The following is a 24,458-nucleotide window of genomic DNA, read 5'->3' as shown; positions in this document are numbered from 1 at the left end:
GAAGAAAAATGCTGCTGCCACCAACGATATAGGCTACGTAAACAGCGTATTTATATAAAGTCACTGTCCTCACATCGATGAACGGATTCTCAAGTCCATCGCACTACGTGCTCTATATACTTCGTCCATGATTGAACCTGGGACCTGTGTATAACAAAGCTTTAGGTTGCCAGTTTTTTTCCTTAGGTCTCCTTCTCATAACTCTAATTGCCTATTTATGCTGAACGAACCTCATGATTTGTAAACTTGGTGCTGATTTCTCTATGAAATTGCCAATACTTTTTTGCTCCTGTTTTTCTATAGTAACATCACATTAAAGAAAACATCCACAGTCAGTCAAAAGTTACTAATTCTCCAACATTCTGTATTTTATTTGGGCTATATACATGGCAATAAACAATACAAACAAAACATGAAATATTACTTTCATAGAACACACTTAGTGACGCTTCATTTTGACATTAGGCTATTCCAGTTGAAATCCATACACCCCCTATGGAAGACATAACCTTAATCTCCCACACAGGGGGTGTAGATTTCAAATGCAGTCACACATTCAGGTGACCCCATTTGAAATGCATACCCCCTGTGTATAAGATTAAAGTCATGTGTTCCATAGGGGGTGTATGGATTTCAACTGGAATGGTCCATTCATACCCGATATAAACCAATGCATAGACACAAATCATTAGGTGTTCTTCACTAATACATTCCTCAAAATACAACAAGTTTGTTCTGTGAAAGTATTCAACATAACACTAATATAAGCCAGTATATGAAATGGAGCAAAATGAATTCAATTTATTTGAAAGTTTGCACTCCTTTTTTGATCAAATTGAAGTATATCACATGTTCAATCATGTTGGCCATGTTTTAACCAATAAAATCATAATTAGAATGCAATTTAAAATAAATTTGGTACTCTTGATTTCTGTCAAACACAAAAAAAGAATAAATTACAGAAAACATTTCTGCTCCTAAACATACACTGGCCAAAGCAACATCTTTCTGATCATAAACTGCAAATTTGCACCTGTTTAGTTGAAAATATTAAAATAATGGGCAATGACAAAACATATCTTGTGCATGTTACAATAAATAACGATACACTTGGTACTACAATACTGATTGCACTTAACAGAAAGACAACAATATGGCAATTCAATTATTTCTTAAATGTTGTAAAATAAATCTGTTGTATTTACGAGTTAGTTAACCCTGTCCTTGACATTTTCTTTGAATAACTTTTATTAGTTGGCAAGTTTTAAATAAGTGCAATTGTTATGAGATAAATAATCAAGCTGCTCAGAAAATGAAATTAAACATAACACCTGAGCCACTCAATAAAATGGATCAATTGTTAAACTGTATATCAATTAGAAGCTTATGATCAGAAAAAAACAAATCCTAAGTAGCAAGACCATTTTAAGACAAAAGTGCACAATGCATATCTACCTTTCCCATCGTCATACCTTCATTCCTCATTGTTAACATCATAACTTGACTATGTTGACATAATTGCCAGGTTTTTGCTGCTATTTTAATGAAACTTCTGGCTGTAATTTAGATGTGTGCAATTTGCAAATTACGAGATAAAGCTATTATAAACAATGATGTAAGTATGATGAAAGGAATGATAATATACGATATACTCTTTTGCCGTTAAAAAGTCAACGTAAGTACAGCTACTAATACAAATATCTTCATATATAGAATAGCCATTATCTGAATGCTAATTCATGACAGAATACAACCTTAATGCCAGATTTGTTTTATTTTATATTAAAAGACAAAATTGAAATCATCACATGGGTTTACTTTTTACAAGTGATTATATCAAATTTCTGACTAACTTTTTCTTTGGAATGTTTAGTGTTCTGGTTAAAATCTGTATGAAATGGAATGTTTAAATGCTAGCAGAGTTTTAGTTTTCAGAACTGCTTATTAAAACATCCCAGAAAACTGTAAGCTTCAAATTATCCTTTGGAAGTGCAGCTCAGAGTGTTTTAAAGCTAAATATGGTAAGCCAAAGCGGTAAAAATCTGGCAATAAGGCCATAAACATTGTCACTCACAAAATACTCAATCACCTAATGTCAATTAATATATTCTGTTTTAATTAACAACATGCATTGAATGGCAGCTCAGCTGAAGAAGAATCAAAACTATAGAATACCACATATGCCCTTTTTTCTTGATGTAGAAAGCTGTTTTAGTATGAAAATCACAGTTATATATTTATATCACATAGTGGGGGAAATTAAGTCAAGACGGGGGAGGATGATGATGCACATTTTGGTAAGAATCAATGGAGCATTGTGGGATACATAGATGTGGGATGAGTTATGTACATGGTGGATAACTCTCAGGGATGCAGTTACCATGGTTACTTCAAATTATATATTTAGGGTTGTATTACTTTTCGGTATTTAAATGTGAAAGAAAAGAACAAATTTCACCTTTGAAATGGGTAGAAAGACATCTGCTTTGAATGTGTTTCACAAGAGTTTCACAATTTAATCTTTTCACTCATAGTATTTCAGACTTCATTGCATAATTTATACTCGATGGTTGTGCTCCTCCATTTCAAGTGCGAACATTTCATAAGTCCTTTCACACAAAAATACCTTATAAATTTACGAATTAAGTCATGTGGTGTATTAAACACCAACTTCATTGAACATTATTGAAGGGTACATCATCATGACAGAAGTTTTAACTATATAATATTATGTAGAATAAAGTATGACTCTTCACATAAATGTGATTGGTGGTTTTATGATGGGGGCATATATGAGATTTTTGGATTAATACAAGCACCCAATAGACCCTGACATGAATTTTCTATATCCAAAGTTTTGATAGTTAGCCCTTTTCACTGAACTACTGCACATACATACACACATACTTCAGTACTATTATTACAAGTTGGTGGGAACTACCAAGGGAGGGTGATACTTCCGAATTATGCACCCATATCATTTATTTCACAAGCACTGATAAAATGATGAGCAAACTGAAATGTATTGATGGCATGGTTAGTTGGTTACCAGCAATTTAGAGACAAATCAAATTGTCATGAGCTTTCTCTGGGTTTATATCGGTATAACTAATGTGCAGCCCAATTCAGAACAAGAATTGCTCCTGACAAATTTAAAATGTGAGTACAGTAACATTTTAACGGCACATTGTCCCAACTATACTGGCTGTGAACGCAACCAAGATGATGGCACATTGTTCATTCCTGTCAAATTTACTTATCATGTCTTTTTGAAACAAATGTATATGAATGTCATAGTCTACTACAAAAGTACTCAACATTTGAAGAATTTAGTAAGAACATACATGGTCCAAATCTGAATACTTGGAATGCTGTATACACACAGCCCATCAGCAGATTGGCAGTTATACAAGCTGACCGACATACTGCTGAGGACTGTCCCTGTATTTGTACATATCTATGAGGCATATAATTTACATATTGTGTTTATATTTACCGTTACACATCTTGAACTGGGACCTAATTTGTGCTGAACCTTTTGATAGCATATTTATGTTCCAATTTGTGCAAATTTTACTCACAAAATGTAAAACTACCTCATTATCCGAGGCATGCCGTACATCTACCAAGATACAATATTCATCTTTTGTAACATCTTTTAATGCAAAAGAATAGAGTCCCAACAGATGTGGTAGATTCAAGAACACTATCAAGAACATCACAAAAAAGTTTGATTCTTGCTTGGTACGCATAGTACAATATGTTACCCTTTAATGTAACCCTGTTTGGTCTAGAAATAGGTACTGTAATATGTGGGAATGTTATATTACCTTGTTATAGTAAATTGGACAAGGCTTGTTAGGAAAATATATAAGGGCTCTTGTCCTTTTTAGTTTTCAAATAGGAAAAGGCATGTGTCTTTATTTAACTGGTGTGTCTGGTTTCATCCATTTAGCACTGACGCAACTGAATTAACTTCTCAAGGGATGAGAGCCAGAAAGCCGTAACTCACAAAGGAGTGAGTTATGGCTTACTGGTTCCCAACCTTCGTTATGTTGTAAATAAATAGATCTGGGCGTGGAACTGATTAGATTTTCATGTTAAACACCATGTCAAGAAGGACATTACTTCCATCATTACAGTTATTTTGTTTCCCGTTTGTAGGTCACGACTTGTGTACAATATTTTAAAATGTCAACGCATGCCTTTCCCTAACTGAAATGATATCTTTATATTGTTTTTCCTATAATTACTCTACATATACTATATTGCATACACTTGATAAATAATAACACTAAGGACATCTATATGGAGCTTTGACAATGGTTAGACTCTTACGCATGTATAGTAAGTGAATTATTGATGTTATTTGTAACATGTGCAAGAGTCTACACAGTGTTACCATAGTAACATACAGATGCCCTACAAAACATGGCTAAAAATGTTATGAACATTCTCATCACTCTCACAGAAAAATATACATATTGAACTGGCACATGCAAACATATAGTATTATCACATTATCAATAATAATATATCTATAAATAAATATTTTGGCTATAATACAATGGGTAGGTACTGATAATACATACATAGTACATAGGTGGTGTTGGGTCTAACAATTGGTTTTTGACTACTAAATTGTATCAGATCGATATCATTTTAGTAGTTTAATATGAAAACACATACTAACATCACTATACAGATATATAGCTTGAAGTGCTATATTGTTGTACATAAACTTATATACGATTACAGGCCCAAATAAAAGTATCCATTCTTTATAGCTTTTTTAGCCAAGTATAATCCTAAACAGTGCATGAAGTAAACCCGTATGTAGATGTCAATGGTCATGGTTGGAAAAATGCTTGGAATGGATCTTGAAAATTTATTACTTTTTTTACTAAAACCATTTCACATTTTAGTCACCAGAATGTTGGCTACAGAGTCGTACTACATTTGAGAACTGGATTTCATTCTGTTTCACTCTTCACTGAAGATATGTCACTATAATTACACAGATATAGATTATATACATAATTTTACATAGATTGAAACATTGAATTATCATCATCAACTTTTTGGTCTAAATTTTAATTCTCTTAATTTTTTTTGTATTTTTGACACTTTGTAATTAATTAATTATTAATTGATACTACTATTGTGTTTCAATCATTATTACATTCAGCTGTACATGGCCTGTGTTTTGTTTTAGTTTATTTGGTAACACAAATAATATTTCTATATAACACTAATATGATGCCGATAAATGTGCGGCATCGTGGTAACATATAGACAGCACTGAAATAAACAGGCCTTGATTGTTTTTAAGCATTTTATACACACCCAAGATTGCACATAAACTCACATATTTCTATACATATATATATATCACTGCTTTCTATAACACATAAAAATTTGACTACTAAAGAGCATAAACGTTACACTTGCTTTCGAGCATGGTGAATGATGTCCCTCTTAAGTAACTTTGAGAGAAACGCTTCATTCTTGATCAAAAATACAAGCCTTGCGCTAACTTCCAGATTTGGCGAGGGCGTTTCTCACGATGTGTAAGAGGGCGTACACTCGCATGATCTACATCGACAAGTGTAACTTTTATCGCACTTTGTAGATTTACAAAGATCAATAATAATAAATACATAGCCGGGCAACAGAGTTAAGACTATGTATTAGGTATTACTCTGACTTACGAATCGGTTGCCAGGCCTATGTTACAAAGACTAAGAGACGGAAGTGCTTGATTCATCTACCAAGAATTTACTTGAATGAATAATAAGTCAACAACGTTATGTACAATGGTGCTTGCCAAAAAACACACACAATAACATGTTATTGGGATTTCAAGTTAAAGGGATGTTAAAAGTATACTGTAACTAAACAATATTTTTGCAATTTATAAGTGCAGAGCGTGCTCATATAAAATCCATGACTTAACATATTCTGCATAATATCAAAGCTCAAAAACAACACCTTGTTTGTAATATATATGTGCTTTGAAAAGAGAAATATGAAGGCTGGGAATGCCCTAGCACTTAAACAGTGTTTTGTGTGCACATAAGCAAACTATATAAGAAAAGATATTCAGTATATCAACCACCTTACATACTTTAAATTCATCACAGAACAAATATTATACGTAAATATATGATAATAAAGTTTTTAATTTCTGCTGCTACGTAAATTATAGAGCCATTTAAGCCAACACAGAAAAATGTTCACATCATAAGTGAAATTTTTCTTTTTTTTTTGTAAAAGGCTGGACTATGTCCACATATACATTGAATCATATACATACAAACCCAAATGAGGTTGAAGTTATATACAATTCTGAATTAGGAATCTGTCCAGGTAAGATAGGAAGGTAGGCCGGGTAAAGGTTCTAACCAGTTTTCAGACAGTTATCGAAAGAAAGGCTGTGATTACTGTCCAACTGAAGCAAATTGTCTGTGATTAAAGTATGCAGCAGTAGCTTTAAACGGAATCAAAACTTGATGAAGCAAAACACTGCGGTCAAATAGTTCCAAAGAAATATTTTTAGTACGTAAAGTCAGCAAATAAATTATTATTAGTCGGAAATAAATGTTTACCATTAAGCAAAACTGTAACAAAGTAAATATAAGCCAATTAAGCGATATTCAGAGAATAGACTGAATTAAATTTCAAAAGCAGATTAAATAAGTTTTCAAATATACATGTAAATTGTAAGTAGAAGCCATTTTCTTAAATGAGATAAAGCGTTGCTATGCAAGCTATGTTGCGTTTATCTACTAAATTTCAATTATTATTATTATTTTTCCTTTCCTTACCTACGTCATACAAAGACTACCTCACTACAAACTTCGATTCTAAAACTTCAAGAATAGCTACTAATCTATGTCGGCCATTCAAAAGTACGCTGAAACAATTGGCTGAAAGCCGTTCCGTCTATCACGATGTCGTTAACCGTTAGCTATCAGCCATTTTTCAATTCATTTCGCCTTACATGACAGCATACTTTTGGATGGACTGTACTGATTAAGCATTACTAATTCAAGTAATACAAACCACGTTCAAAGGTGAGCAGAAACAAAATGGCGGCAAAAGTGGCAAAATGGTGGTAACCTCTTTCCTGTTCCGATTCTTACATAGTGCAATCTAGCCATTATCTGCGCACGTTTGAACGGGTTGTCCTAATATATGTATCTCTGCATGAAAATGGCAATATATCATAATTATATATATCTCTCGCATCCAATAATTGTGCTGAAACAAATAGCTGAAAGCCGATTCGTCTTATCACGCTTTCGTTCTTCTCGGTAGCTATCAGCTATTTATCTTGACAAGTAATTAATGAATCAATGGCACATTTTTGGATGGGTGTTTCCAATCCCCTGTCCATGGACAACAACAATAAATGCGATAACCATCATTCAAAGGTGCGCTGACACAATCAGCTGAAAGCCCCGCTTCTATCACGCTTTCGTACACGATGGCTATCAGCTACTATATTCTCCGATTTAATAAATCTTCCTCAACAGCACACCTTTGGATGGGTGGTACCTATCCAAGTCCATGGACAATGATAATAATACAAAAAACGGTAACCGTCATTCAAAAGTGCACTGAAAAACAATTAGCTGAAGCCGTTTCGTCTATCACGCTTTCGTTTACGGTAGCTGCCAGCTATTCTGCGATTGAGTACATCTTCCTCCACAGCACACTTTTGGATGGGCGGTACCTTCTTAAAATATGATTATATCACAATTGGGAGGGTCTACTCTCTTCTAAGATGGTCTACAACCTACGGGAGGGTTTCATTTCATTCACTTATCGGGTTTGGTTAACAATTCATTAATGGGGTTGGTTTTGGTTATGACACACTTATTCAGTTAGTATGGGTATCTACTGAAAACTAGAACCTAGTTGCACCAACAAGAAAAAATGATGTATATCTTGCAAGCATAAAGCATTCTTTTTTATCATAACAGCATTTTTCTCTTATATTGTCAAATTTTTCTTTGCTTAATGATTTGCAGACCTTGTGAAATTAACCAAATGGAATGTTGGTAATATATAGATTGATGATAAATGTCAACATATGCACATGTGTCATATGTTTGTAAATCAGGGAAAAATATTAGAATGAATCGTACGTAAAAATAGGACAATGAACATGCTTAAAGACTGTTTTCCACAAACCGATTTTTGTTTGTGTTTTTATCTCGGCAGTTGTAATATCAATAAATTTTGATACATATACATATATATGGATGAAAACAGTTATGCTATAAATATCGCTCAGATTTTTTTCTAAGTAGTATCGAAAATACTTCGACAGTTTTTGATGATATGTTACACGCCATAATGTCTTCATCATTTGCCCACCAATTTGGCAAATATTACTTTATAAGATCTAATAAAATACATTCAAGGAAATATGAATGAACATTTCTAAGAATGTAATAATAAATAAAACCCTTTCTCCCCTCTTTTTTCTTCTTTTTATTTCCCACCATTCCTTCAAGTGAGAAGACGACAGTCAAGCACGAAATGTAATTTACTTGTAATTTTACGTATTCAAAAGTTTTTACGTCCTTATAATTATTACATCTGTTTAGGCTTAGCCTGTAGAGAAATGCTGTTGTTGGTATTTTTTCTTTTCTTGTTATTGTGTCTGTGTTAGTAGTTAGTTATTAGTACTTATGTTCTACGTGTTCTAAGGTATGTTGGGTTTGTAGTTATGTGACTCTACACATTATTTTACTTATTTTCTTCGGGTTCTTGAAGCGAGTGCCACTGTGCAATTGGGCGCCTCGGAGATGCCAGCATATCACTCCAGTGTCTTAACCCGGCTCCTGTCGCATTGCAGCCTAAGACGATCTTACCGATGGGCTCGTTTCCGCCCATGCGATCGTAATCCAGTACCGTCACCACCATTGTGACTTTCTGTAAGTTGGGAAACAAAATTAAAACAGGTGAAAAAAACGAGAGAATTAGCAATCACATTTTGATGTATTTCAATAATATGTGTTCTTAAAATGTGCTGCTACATACACAGGGGACACTGACAAGAGCCTTTAAGCTCCCTTCAAACTTTACAAGCTTTTAAGCTCACACTAGACCTAACATAAGGTACCTGGAACTAGGGATTGCATCTTTTAAGTGGCTCCTATGCTGTTATGCCAACTGTGAAAACCTGGTCCTTGGGGGAGTTAAACATCATCAAAATACAAGGTCTAACTTTGCATCTGGTGATAAAAATTGCTGATAACAATTGGGGATACAGTTCTTCAGCATATCAGCATTTTGTTGCAGCATATCAGCATATTTGTTGCAACCATGTGATGTCCATCTCATGTGACCAAACTGCAGTCCTGATTGGCTGATTGCCTCATGTCACAGCATCTCATCTGTACTTCTAACTGCATGCCTACAGTGTGTCCCAATAAAAAATACTTGATTCATTTTATTTTGTTGTTCCTCTAATAGTACATTCAAGAATCACAAAATTTAAAAAGGAACATGTAGCACTACTTCCTACATATAAGTGCAAATTACATTTGATGCGGTCCAGTGGTTACAAAGAAACAAATAATTATGGCCATATGTGGTGTGATCAAGCAAAATCAGTCTGAAGTCAGGCATATTAAATTTTCAGTTTTTTACATGATTGTATATGTGACCATCCAGCACAACTGAGCCCGGAAGTCGCCAATCATCATTTTTGAGATATTCAACCAAAATATTCTGCTTGAAATTAGCTTTAAAATGATGTATATCATGTCTATAATACTTGACATTTAAGTAGTGAAAATCAATAAAACAGTCAATAAATCCTTTGTTTCCTATTGTTTATTGTTAAGTTCAATGGAGCATATCTCAATAGTGGCACTGGTGACATCCGGGCTCAGTTGTGCTGGATGGTCACATATAGCATTTGCAAAGCTATATTTTGCAGAAAAACCCCATTGAAATTGAACATTTAGTTCTAAAGATATGAACAGTTGAAACGCTTCCAAAACATATGCAACAAAAGAAATTATTGTCTTTATTTGACTATATCTGAAAATCAATATTTTCGACTTCCGACTAATTTTGCTTGATCACAAATTGATTTTCTCAGCTATGAAAACAGTATGTCATGAAAGAGGGTCCCAACCTGTGACACATTAGCTTATGTAACACATGCCACACTGCAGTTCTTTCCAAGTTTTTCTACAGGCCATTTCATATGCACCCATTCTTAACTAAGTAAGTTCTTCCCAATGAATATCTATATATGAAAAGGTATTTTGCATTAATTTTACTTAATTGTACCTAGATTAGTATTGTTGTACAAATGATGTTGAAGAAATGTGGGAACTTTTAGAATCAACAGTTTTCCTTTTAGATATTGCATCACAATAACAGCAACATATCATCATCATGATATGCACTGGGAGAGTTTCAAATTAAAAGACTTTTACTATATATGCAAACCAGACATGTCATCTTGCCTAATATACAATGCTCATCATCATTTTTATGAGGGAGGGACCGAGGGAGGGTGTCGACGATGAACAGTGAGAAAGTGCTTGACAATATATAGGATAACAAAAAAATAAACTGCTATGAGGCATTTTGTAGTGATGCCTTATTGATTCTCTAAAAAGGCAGTTCATCAAATATGCTCTGGGGAAAAATCATGAATAGCAAAATGCTAAGATGATCTGAAGAAACAAATAAAAGGAGTTGTTGGGAAACGCGACAACATCAAACAATCTGATCAGAATGAGCGAGTATGAAGAAGCTCATGATCAAATGATAGAAATGAACTGCACTGTGACTTGCGTTTTATAATCATTCGTTTCTTTGTAACTAGTGAACTGAATCAAACTGAATAAGTGCAATTTACACTGATTTGTTTGAAACCGATGGTGCTACTAACTCCCTTTTAAATTGCACGATTTCAGTTTATGCTTTTAGAGCTATAGCAAAATCAAAGCACCCGGTAATTTTCAGACCTGCCAACCTGCCGAAGTCAGAAAGAGAGATATTGAGGCCAAAACCTTGTACATGTACACAAACCAGGTACTGACATATTCAAAGACCTGAGGTGTACAATACTTTCAGAATTCAGGGAAGGTTTTGCAGGTCTGAATTTTTCACAATAGACTAAAGAGAATGCTATAGCAAAATTTTAAAGTGAAATTTGCATCATTTTCTGCTGTTCTTATATTAAATTTTCAATCACTGAAATTTTCAGAAAGCAGAACTGTCCCTCTTTTTCACTTTGGAAAACCCCAAATGAGGGACAGTCCCTCAAAATGAGGGACAGTTGGCAGGTCTGAATTTTGATTGGGACACAGTGTATTTATGACGGCAGTGCACACAGTGGTAATGACTAACCATTTATGACAGCTGCTATCATAGCTGTATTACTGTTTGCAAATCATAATTTGCAACAGGATATTGTAGACTTTAAAGGGATACTAAACCTAGCCAGTTTCTGCCCATTACAATGATAACCGCTGGATTAAATTAAGTCCCAAATCAGTTTTGGACACTGTGAATTCAAAGACTCCTCTGAATTCATAAACCAAATTCAAATACTCTTGCTAACTTCTTACTGCATTTTTAGCTAGTTTTGTTTCAAGGTGCTTACATGCTGTTGTTTCTATTGTTGTGGTTTAAACATTTCCTATGTGTTACAATAACATAATATCTTTAAAAATCAGTGAACAAAATTATGCTGCAAGTTTTTCGGATATTTCCTGCTTTATTGCATCATTTTGCTCTGCTTAAAAAAAAGATAGAATTTTAATTTGCACAGATGAATATGTAGCAATAAAGCTCATTAATATTCTAATGTACCAAACAGGCTGCCTATTAAAATTGCCTGAGTGTTTAATTTGCTTAAAAAACAGAAACAAGTGGGTATGTGATTTCACAGATCGGGTCTGTGAATTCAGGAGTCTGTGAATTCACAGCGCCCTGAACAGAAATGGTTCATGTGTGTGTGTTTGTAAACACCCAGTAAAGGAGTGCACACACATGAGAAATCTTTGTACAGAAGACATACAGGAAAAGTTTCTGGATGGTGTTTCTAGATGTAAAATGTTAGCTGAAAGCATTATAGCTAATAATGACCATAGTTGCTGGTATAGGGGCGAGGTTGCACTTGGTCTTGGAAAGTAAAAACTTAACCATATTCATGGTAAGGCAAAGTTATGTTCACTGACCAATTATTGGAGCAGCTTAACTATTACTATGGTCAGCTTGCAATAGGCCAGAATTAGTCAGTTTTTGTGTTAATTCACAAAAGCTTAGGTCAGTCACACAATACACAAAGCATAGTTTACTTAGGTGCTGCGTCTAGTTACGTGTACACCATTCTATATAAATCCACAAAATGAGTCTCGCCTAATACAAGCTGATCAGATTTTAGTCAAACAATTCTGTTCACAAAACATCTCTGCACATCCCATAAAATGGTTCCTGGTTATCCGGCTCCAAAATGGGCTATTCTAGTTAAAATCCATATCCAAGACATGACCTTCCACACCTCATCTTCCATCATGGGAGTGTGAATGTCAAACGGGTTAACCTGCATAGGTAACTCCATTTGAAATCAACACCCCCTGTGTTGAAGAGTAAGGCCATGTTTTCCATAAGGGGTGTATGGATTTCAACTGGAATAGCCCAACATTACAGCTACTAGTATACACATTACACACAAACCTGGATCTGTTCAAACGGCACTTCAAAGCCGAATGACTCATTGTAATAAGGATTCAGTGTGCGTTTCTTAATTGTCGTCTTCTTTTTCTTTATCCTCTTGTTATTCATGTACAGGGAGATCTTCACGTATGGATCTGTATGAGAACAAAATTAGAGCAATAATTGTCAGACAATTTTGATTGAAAATAATGAAAGTTTTGGCTAAAATGAAAAGGTGATGCAGGGAGATCTTCCTTATGATTTCAACTTAATGTATTTCTATGTGATCTGTATTGAGAACAAAATTAAGAGAATTAACTTGTCATAGCCAATTATTAAGACAAATAAACGACCCATAACTCTACTGCTATTTTTTTTCCAAACTTCCCCCACGTAATTATATTTATTACCTCCATATTTCAAACAATTTCTGTACTTTTCAAAATATGTATTCAGTATGCAACTGTCAACACCTGCTGCAACAAATATAATGGCAAGGCCCCAGTTGGAATCAGGTGATTCAGTTTATTTCCTTCAATTCTGCTTATGATTATGAATCTATTTTTGGTTAGTAAATACATAACACCCACCAATTAGCATCACTTTGCTAAGTACATGGATTTGAAATTGAACATCCTTTATCAAAAAGGCAAATTGATAGTAATAATTCAGGAGAGTTTGTATGATCAAATGACGAATTATTTATAGATATACAATGTCAACCTAATTTGAATGCAAATACACAGGGACTAGTGAAGCAGAAGAATCACAACTTGCATATTATACAACAACTTAATTTCCAGTCAACACTTCACTGTCTTTTTTATGAACCAACAGTGGACACCATCCAACAGTGGACACCATCCAACAGTGGACACCATCCAACAGTGGACACCATCCAACAGTGGACACCATCCAACAGGAACAAGTTGAACAAGCCATGTATACAAATACAACATGTTTTGAGGGGAAGTAGTCAAAATTACTGGTCCTGAGGTGTTGGATGATTTGACTACTGCCCGGAAGTAATAATCATTCAACATCGAGGGACCATGTAGTTTTGAATATTTCCCCTAAATGGAACATGTTGTATCTGTTTTACTATACCTCATAAATATATTCACTATCACAATAAAAATGTAAACAAAAGTCACAACACACGGTACCGTTCTGTGTCCCAGCCAGCATGGTAAATAAGCTTAATATGTTGCTTACCTGATTTTATTGGAGGATTTATGTTTAATCAAGTTAGATTTATATTATTCTGATTTTCTTTTAAAACTCCATCAATAACATTTTGTTTCATAAAACATCAAATTTGTGTGCTATTATCCATCCATAATCTCAGCAAAATAACTGCAGCAGACACCATTTTCACAATAAACACATCTCCAGAACCGCTTTTGTGTAGCGTAATGCTATGTCTGAAGGAACGGTGACGCACGGGTTGAGACACTGTGTAGTAGTAGGGGTGCGGAATTTTTTACTACTTTCTTGCATGTGCGTAATTGCACAAACGCCGGAAAGTAGTCAAAATACCTCACTTGGAAGCTGGCGTTATTAACCATTCATAACCTCATTAATAAAGGCCAAATGTTTAGATTTTTCACGATACCCTCCAAATAACCGATGCGCAGTTATTAACCTCTAAATAATCAATGAGGTATAGTAACATATGTGACGTGTCATGTCAAAAGAAGACACTTTTGGGCAGGTTATAAATTTTGAGGTTTTTACATATCTTAAATATAGAGATATTTTGCTCTACAACGCCATTTACCCCAATGAAATCTGACATTCCTAAGCGAAGATATTGAGTTAAGTAAGTTATGCAGTTATAAAATTGGAAATTGAGATAGCAGCCTTTAAAAATATTATTGACAATGTTGAGAGTAGGAATTAACTTGAAAAATGTCTCAAAAAAATACAAGATGCCAGTTATATTCCGATCTGAAACTATCAGACAATATTTTTAACATTAATAACATCACAAATTCGCAACAAACCCAAATTGTAAAAAAATCACCCACCGGCAGATTTTTGGCTATTTCTACATTTACGATCCTGCCCAAAAGTGTCTCCTTTTGACATGACACGTCACAAATGATCTTGGTATGACCACACTCTCTTCACACAGTAAACAAGGCGCATACTTCCGTTGGCAAAAAGGGACCCGCTGAAAACTGAAGGATCTTACCTGAGAGACCCCCCACGTCCATTTTCTTGAGGTTCTTTGCTTCTAACACAACTATCGTCAGCTTTCCAGCTGTCGGCACGTAACGTAGCGAGAAACATACGTCACCCAACTCTGATTTCCCCTGCACGGACAGACAAACAAAACAAACAATTGATTAATAACCAAAATTTGAATATATTTTGTACATAATAAATGATTTGACAGGTTTATTTAGGAATATAAGAAGAAGATTGTTGAAAAATCTTTGTGACAAGTCACTTACGGCACAAAATCATAATTCATTTTTCTTCAGCATTCTTGTTCATAGATGACAATATGTTTGAAAATCATAAATTGGGAGTACCAGTTCCTGACAAACTAATTTTCTGACATTGCTGCAAATCAATGAAATATAATATAATTTGAGCACTTCTTTTTGATACTAACAAGGATTCTGTTATACTAAAACAAGGATTCTGGCGTACTAATATACCATACGATAAGTTTCTCAGTTGTGTAACAGATGTCAGTCAAAGATCTCATAAATAGATCAGCAAAGAATGCTATGTAGTCCGTATCGTGCGTCTTGTCTTAAGGTGAGAATAACACCATGTTGGATGTTGCAGTGACGCGGTGCATTTATGTGGTTACGTCAAACCACACTTCTATGCCTTTGTATATGCCCAACAGGATTAGGTAAATATCACAGAATTAGAGAAGGAGAACCGGGACTCCCTATATCGCCACATATATACAATCGCGCTGTCAGCTATGGGGAGAAAATTGGGGGTGTTTGGGTCCTTGCCGACAGTGCACGGAGACGAACGAAAACAATTCTGCATCTCATCATAAGCGTCTTGGTATCCTGTGCAGGTCGCATCTCTGTGCGTCTCGCAAATGCGGCCATCATCCATGTCGCGCTTGCATTGCCTCGAGAGCACTCAGAGGGAAACCGAATACCCCCAATTTTTGCTCCATGCCTGTATCAAAATGGCGGTAGAGTCCCGGTTCTCTGTATCTAATTCTGTGGTCAATACACACAATTCAAACCTACCAATGAGACATAGTGTTTAACTCTCAACTTGAGACAAGACACACTATTAACTTCGGAACATTTTTAGCCAACAAAAATGTGCACATGTGTGCAGACTGCAATGCTTGTGCACTGCTTCAATAGTGGGACTGTGGAGTCACCCGCTATTGGGCAATGGGCAAGCTCCTTTTGCTATCTGCACACATACACAGTTTAGGCTACCCCCCCCCCCCAATTACCATCAGCTTGTCACAGCTAAATGAGCACACAACATATGTGATGCAATCAAGCAAAATGAGTCGGATGTTGGGAATATTGATTTTGAAATTTAACCAATAATAGTATTCAACTTCCTTTGTATTTTATTGTTCTAAGCAACACTAAAATGGCCATAACTCTGGAACTGTAAGTCTAACTATGATGGGGTTTTCAGCAAAAAAAACTCTAAGAATAGCTCATGTAATGAGATTGAAAACTGAATTTTGATTTTGATCGACATCAGTTCATTTTGCTTGATCACTTCACATATGTGTCTGGCCATATCAAAACCATGCAGATTGATCTGAGATACCAAATGGCTCTGAAGATATTTCTAAACTCTTAAAAAATGATACCAAATTTGTAATACAGGCATCATGTTTTACGATGAAAACAGCTGTCAAATGTTGTTTATTTTCCTTATTTTTTTGTATAAACCTAATCTTTACATATTTCAAAAGTGCTTTTTCAAAGTTTTTAGGGGCCTGAGCTTTCGATCCTAGCAGGATCGCTACCAAAGGCAAAGACTACTTTTTCTGACACCTGCATCATTTTGATGTGGCTATACACATATCGCCATGAGACTTTCTCATATTCATCGCCAGTGTTAGTAGAATCATTTTTTTTAATTTAAATTTAAAAAAAAAAAATCAATTTTCTTGCTAAAAATAGTACTTACGTCTCCTCCCGGTACTTCCGCACTAGTCAAGTCTCGCCACTCCTCAACAACGCTCCCCAAATCAATTTGACTAAGTTTCACTTTAACTTCTCCGATTTGGTCATGACGACTAAAACGGTCAAAATCGAATATGGCAAACGTGAGAGTCTTGCCTGCAACTTCACTATACGGAACCTGTTACAAGTTGAAAATAATGAAAATTACATGGTTAAAAGTTGTCCACATTCTTTCCAAATATAGAATACTTGTTAAATATGGCATCATTTTATCAATGATACCAAATTCTCAATTTAGTGATATGCAACTGGCAACTCAACAAGAGCACAAAAACTTTTATTTAGATGACTCAATTCAACACTCATTTGAACTGTGCCCTCTGAGAGAGTGTGTTGCATATCACAAGAATGGCCTTTGTAATAGAATGGCCTGAAAAAAGGTTCAGGAATAATTGCTATTGGTAGTGTAAATATTGATAACAACAAGGCTTCTTTTACAGTATTCACTGCATAAGAAAATAATGTCAAAATGGCATACTGTTTTGTCTGTAACAGATATTCTCTGTCTAATAAACACCTTCCCCATAATTTTTCAATGAAAATGTGACTAACGTTCATTAATTTCCACATTTCCATGCCATATTAAGTAAGATTAAAACTGGTATCAGTGTTGGCCGTCATGTTTGCTAAATTGCATGGTCAAACTTATTCTAACAACTTCCATCCAGTTCATTGCCAAATTATGATAGAATCATATTTATTTATTTATTTACATAACTGGCTAAAATACATCAAAAATATTATTGCTTACAATGCATGTACACATGTAATTTTGTAGTATTTACCACAATAATATGTTATGTGGGCACCGCCGACATATTGGATTTGAGCATGGAAACAAACAGGACGTGAACAAATTTCGCCCCTATTTGTAAGCTTTTTTCACCGAGCTTTTTTTGAACAACTGCACACCCTCGGTACATAATAATTACAGATAATACGTTAAATTAAATTTGGTCAGTGACTGACAACGATCATCCTATGCAGTACCAGAAGTAACCAAACCCTCACTATGTCTGCACACCTAACACATGTTATGATGAGTTGACTGATCTGTGAGGTGTATTGGCTTAACTTGTTTGTCTCATGCGCATGACTTGTTCAAGCATAAGCATATTTGTTTGTATGATATAGAATTTATCAAATAAGGTGGTTTGTAAGAAGTAATGCGCGTACCATACGCCATATTGTTTCCTTTCAAATGTTGCTTGGGGAAATTACGCACAGAACTGAAAAAAAAATGTTTGACGCATAAACTGTGTGTATATCGCTATTTTTTTCAAGTTCAAATTGTCCTCAATACCACATTTACAGCATAACAATAGCAAATATTCCTGAACAACAACAACTACGATATGATGGTAATAATGATAATAAATCATTATCACATACTTACCACATTTAAACAAACCATTTACCCTTGTTCAAGATACGGGCATATAAAGGCATCAATCTGCCTCTTTCAGGGCCGAAAGATTCAGGAGAATTTAATCATACTTGTTTACCTCATCAAATTTCTTTCACCCAACTTTTTAATAACCTATTTTTTGCACTCAACTTTAGTTACAATTGTACCCAATCACTACGGTAATTCCATCCTTTTAATACATCACTGTCCTCAGGTGTTACCAAAATAAGAATCATTACCTCCAAGAAAAGAATTACATGCCTGACGCTCGCCTCTCAAAAACATTGTCTCCAGTGCCAACAAAAAAGGCTAAATTGGTACAAACCCATTCAGTTTATCACAAAGAATCCACGTCAGTGGGGAAATTACACGCTTGACACTCGCCTCTAAAAAACGTTGTATTTAATGCCGACAAAAAAGGCTAAATTGACACAGACTCATTCAACAAATCACCACAGCTCTATTTTTAAAACCTGTTTGTGCACTTTCCTCACATGACATACATTATACCTGGAAATGCTCAAAATAACCTGCCTCCATAAAAAATACACCAGCTAGATTGATCAAATCTGCTTTTTTTCTTGGCATCAATATGCAGATGTTGTCTTGTGATTACCATTTACCAGTATCACTGGTTATCTTTATTGCTACAAAACACATTATCAGATAGATCAGTCTACATCGGAAACATAGCCAGCATCAAATTCCAAAGTCCCGTCCATGGCTAATAAATCTGTTTCCATCCCAAAAGTCTCAACCTCTTTGCTTTGAATATTGATCTTAACAGCCGGAAAGTCCGAGTTTGTTCTGGAAACATTCTCATCTTAACAACCAAATTTTGATTTGCTATTTGAAATAAACACCCTTTTTAATACTACTATCAAATCAAATGAACGGAATTCGACTTCATTCAATTTGTTTGTCTGCTTGCTTGCTCTGATTTGCTTGTTTTATCCCATAGGAAATAACCGCTATCATATAATCCAACACTTCAGGCGCATTCCAATCCAGAAGGTAGATATATATTTAGATGAACTCCCAAACCAGTTGTGCAAATTGATGAGACAGTCTTTTGACTAAACATCCAAGTCACCTCAGGATGGTAAACAATACCCACTACCCACCCCAAAGTAATAAATCCACTATCAAATACTATTTGATGTGCTTTCAAACATATGGAATTGATTCAATCAACAAACATCAAAATATACAATAAAGACACAAAAATGATATTATTTTAAATGTTACACAGTAAATTTAAGAAATATGAAAAGAGAAAATATCTACAATAAAAAAAATTGACTTTGCAGGCAACAACATTGTGGGAAAAATTTAAAATGTGAATGTGAAAAATGACTCAAAATTTGCCAAAAGGTGAAGGAAGTTTGCCAGAAGCAGAATATAAATTTATAAAAATGTAAATAAGATATGAGTTACGTGGGTGCTAGTCAAGTTGACCACAATGAACTGACTGTTAGAGTACATGTGTTAAATAAGAACAGACATGTTCAAGAGAAAAAGGTATTGATCAATAATAGATGTGAGCGAAAGAGAGAGATAAAGAGAGGGCAAGAGAGACAGAGATAAATATAGAAAGGAAAGAGTCAGGAATAACAGAGATGGCGCGACAGTGAGAGAGGAAGAGGTTGGCTGAAAAGGATGAGGGATAGATAGATAGAGGGACCGAATTGAGATGTAGATATACAGACCAAAAAAGAATTAGGGTACCAGTTATGTTCACCCCTGTATATCCTAAACAAAGACATGTGTCTTATACTAAAGTAATTAGAACTAGCAGCCAATAGCTGTATCTTTTAACTCGTTCATTCCTTATTCATTGAAATCAGTCAAGAATTGAATACACGATGATCCAAAATCCCAAGGAAGATGCAAATTCAAAAGTTGCAGTTTGCCCCATTGGATGCTCTATTAATAGATTTGTACACAAAGCATTCTCGAATAAGAGAACTAGCACCATGTTTTTGCATTGATTAGAACATTAAAGTGCAACTATTGATTTTGGATTTGTACAAAAGCATTCTCCCCATTGGATGCAAGATTTTGATCCTTCCTTGGGTTTTCGATCACCGTTTCTTTAATTCTGCCGATTTCAACAAATGAGGTCTTAAATGGTACAGGTACCAATTGGCTGTTGGTTGTAATTTAGATATAATTGTTTTTCATTGGATGCAGCTTCAAATCGTAAACCTTCGCTAAAAGTGCTGGCATACATATACACATACACGCGTTTAAAGATCTTGAGTGATACAGCTGCCTCAATGTGTCAATGTCATGGACTCGTTAAGATGATAAATAGTATAAAGGGGAAGAGAGAAATATAAAGAATGCAAAAGATACGAGAGAGGCGAAAGAGAAGGTGAGAAAGGGATCATGTCGGTAATTCCTGAAAACTTCCACTAATGGAACCCACAATGTCATCGTTGATGCGTACACCGTTATTGCGCAGTCCATGTGCACAGTGAAGATGTACACATCGACAAAGACATAATTTGCAAAAGATTCTTGGAATTAATGAAAAGGTGAATTAACAGAAGATTACAGAAAGATCAGACTATTCCAGTTGAAATCCATACACCCCCTATGTAAGACATACATGTAATCTTAATCTCCCATACAGGGGGGGTGTAGATTTCAAATGGAGTCACCCATTCAGGTAACCTCATTTAAAACTCGCACTCCCTGTGTGGAAGATGGAAGTCATGTCTTTGACAGGGGTTGTATGCATTACAACTGGAATAGCCAATTTGAAAGTGTTGTTGAAAAAAAGAACTAAAATGTTGGATTAAAGAGGAACAATGAAAATGGAGTCAAGTAGTTTAGACGAGAGATTAGGCAGGTGGATTGGTGATAGAGAAAAAATAGTTTCCACTTTTCTATGCAATTTGATGTCAAAGGTGTCGAAAGAAATGGAGAAGTGCAATTTATATTGACACAAACACCCCCTGTGTACTGATTGACAATAAAACATGAACCACATGCATCTGTGTTTAAGAACATGTAGCATTGACGAAAAACGCCAACACATAACAGCGCATGCCTCCTAATTTGGTTTCATTTTTGCTAAGACCACTAAAACTGGAACAAATTTACATCAATGCAAACTCATGAATCGAAGCCATATCCTTTATTTTAATTACTCAATGTTTATTTGCTTATACAAGGGTAGTAAAATGCTAAAGTACATGTATCAAAGCATTGATCTATTTTATAGTTCTGACTTTTGTTTCTTCAAATTTGACATGTGTCCATGAAATTATAATGTGCGATTTTATTTTTCTCTGTCGCTTTTCAGCATATTACTAGTTCTTCAACAAGTATTCTAGCAGTTTGACATCTGGGCATATTATCCCCTTTGAACAAGATTTAGGATTTTGGCGTGCGCACATTGCAACAGGTTAACATTAAAGGGCAGGCAGCAAAGCTGCACATGCGCAGACTGTTTCACAAGCCCTTTGAGTGACATCAGCTCTATCCTCAGATTTTCGGAGAATACAACCCTACAAATATTACATTTATGTGATATTTTGAGAGTTGACAAAAAACATCATATTTTATTTGTACAATCACAACTAATTACAAATTATAAAAACAATAATTCTAATTAAAAATCCTCAGTGCCTGAGGATGGGTTAGCACTGCTAATATGTAATGAAAATATATTGTTAATCAATTACTTAATCACAGAGCAAATTATGAAAAAATAACATGCAAAAGATATTCATATCATAAATCGGAGTATTCCAGTTGATATCCATACACCCCCATGGAAGACATGACCTTAATCTCCCACACAGGGGGTGCAGATTTCAAATGGAGCCACCCATCCAGGTAACCCTCCATGTGTGTGAGATTAAGGTTATGTCTTCCATAGGGGGTGTACAGGTTTTAACTGGAATGACCCACTGGAACAACTGCTGAATGCAACATACAAAAGAAACACCAACTTGGAATAAATTGTGTCTTGGTGTGATTAGCACACTACTGTATGCGAGTGTATGTTGCATTCAATAGTTTCACTGAATTTCATCCAAGATGATACAATTGCTTGCGAACTCAAGATGACATAATTGCTTGCTTGCGAGCTCAATCGCTTGTTGCTTGCTTGCTTTGTTGCATATCAAAGAAACAGACGTGAACCAGCCAATATGAAGAGAAATTAATTACATCAAGATAAAAACAATTAAAAAGAGCAAGATAATTTAAACACAAGTGTAAGTAAATATAAAGAATGTAAATGAGTTATTAAAAGATGTAAAAAAATGGTTAAATGTCTGACAAAATGAGTTAAAAGCAATTCTCATACATAGGTATTAAAATGAGGCAAAGTGTTTTGTTGTGGTAATTCAACAAGCAGTTGAAAATGGATGGAAATTATGGGAACCATATGGCAGAGTGTATCTCCAATTCCTTTAATTAAATAGCGTGTTTTTTTACAAATATTTGTAAACATAGCAGACTTGAAATAAAATGTTCACAAGTTTTTAAATGTATGCATCAAATACACTAAATAATGAAGGAGGTAGCCTATATGCTTCACCCTACCAGGGCGTAAAAGACAATGTGAGACACATCAAATATACTGATAAATAAAAAAATTTCCATTGAAAAAACTACAATTCTTTTGATAACATCAAAGAGTTGATGTACCTTCTTCTAACCTTGAATCTCAGTGCAAAGATTGTGAGTTTTCATAGTTCTCCAAAATCTATATTTAAAATGGTCATAATTTATTTAAATTAGTATGCCAATAAAATGCCTATATTTTATTAAGCATTGATTGGATTATTATAATTGATGCTTATTATAATAATTATGCCTTTGGTTCTTGAAATAGTAATTTCTGATCCCTTGTGCACCTTCCATTTATTGAAATAGGAATTATAAGCATTAAGGAACGAGTCGCAAATGAAATACTGACTTCTGTATGATATAGCATAGAGTCTGCAAAGTAATATTAAATGGTACTCGTATCCATATGCTAATTTCAAGATGCAATAAATTTGATTACGAGTCCATGTCTACATCTCCACGATCAAATCATGTAAGCCAAACCAAATAAACATACGTCATTTGCAAATTTGTCCCCTCCAGGCTCCCTCCCTCCTAATTCACACATGAGTAGCTAGCCATATAAAGGCAAAAACATGTTTCTGAGTGAGCTAACACGAAATTCTGTCGACAAGAGGATTCTGAAATGAATGTGCATTCATTAACCTGATAATACTGCTATGTGAGCCACGTAATACAGCATTGTTGATAATCGGTTGAGCGATCCATAGTGATCACTATGACACTGAGACATGCACCTTATCCACTCCACAGGGCAAAAGAGCATTTATGCAATACATACCTTTTCCCTAATGTTTACCCTCTCTGGACTATTCTATTTTCCTTCCACATTTACTTATCCTTTCGAGTTTATAAAATGTACAAATCTTGAAAGATGCCAGGTGTTACAACCATTTTTGTGTTTTTATACCACACAGCTTTATATTTCATTCAAGAAGTTATTATTATTATGGTTGGGCTGGGGACTTGTGGTTTTTACAAACTGCACTAAAGATCACCCAATCCTATATTTGATGCATACAAATATGATTTAACAATTCCTTAAATGTAAGCGGTCAAGTAATTGCTTTTAACTCACCCTGAGTATGATATTTAAAAAAAAACATTGTTTATAATATGGGGTGATGTTCATGCAAAATAATGATAATATGAACCATGTGGCTTACCAAACATGTACAATATTTAACCGACTCCTACTGCCATGTACAATTATCAGATGAAGTGTACTGCATCATGGGTTCTGCATACTGCTGAATCAGATATTTTGGCTGTTTACAAAATTCTTTCGAATGCACAGCTGATAAGTGTATCCAAATGGCACCATACACATAGATATACCAGATGATAGTAATTTGTTGGGCTATCTTGTTGTCAAGCCAAACCCTGGTCCCAAATTAAAAGTTAATTGAAATACAAACTGATATTTAACAATTAACGGTTCACTGAGCCCCAATATGGGCTATTAAGAAACCAACAGCTCAGCAGTATGCAGACTACATGATAGTGTGATCGTGTAATGTACCTAAAATTGCTGGCAGTTCATAGTTAAGATTTTATAT

At 34.8% G+C, this 24,458-nt stretch overlaps 1 protein-coding gene across 4 annotated transcripts in view; it reads right to left on the bottom strand.

The window, feature by feature from the left end:
• Positions 1–343: 343 nt before the first annotated feature.
• LOC140148022 (synaptotagmin-1-like) overlaps positions 344–24,458 on the bottom strand; it is an 85,891-nt gene continuing 61,776 nt past the window's right edge. For all 4 annotated transcript variants that reach the window (XM_072169850.1, XM_072169852.1, XM_072169851.1 and 1 more), the window contains 4 exons: positions 16,846–17,019; positions 14,897–15,017; positions 12,721–12,854; positions 344–8,946 (listed from right to left, as the gene is read on the bottom strand). In XM_072169850.1, coding sequence (XP_072025951.1) covers positions 8,761–8,946; positions 12,721–12,854; positions 14,897–15,017; positions 16,846–17,019 — 615 coding nt within the window. In that variant the 3' untranslated portion in view covers positions 344–8,760. The remainder of the gene's footprint in view (positions 8,947–12,720; positions 12,855–14,896; positions 15,018–16,845; positions 17,020–24,458) is intronic.

Source organism: Amphiura filiformis, chromosome 3 (genome assembly GCF_039555335.1).
Source record: "Amphiura filiformis chromosome 3, Afil_fr2py, whole genome shotgun sequence".
Lineage (NCBI taxonomy): Eukaryota > Metazoa > Echinodermata > Ophiuroidea > Amphilepidida > Amphiuridae > Amphiura > Amphiura filiformis.
This window is presented reverse-complemented; position numbering and strand designations above follow the sequence as displayed.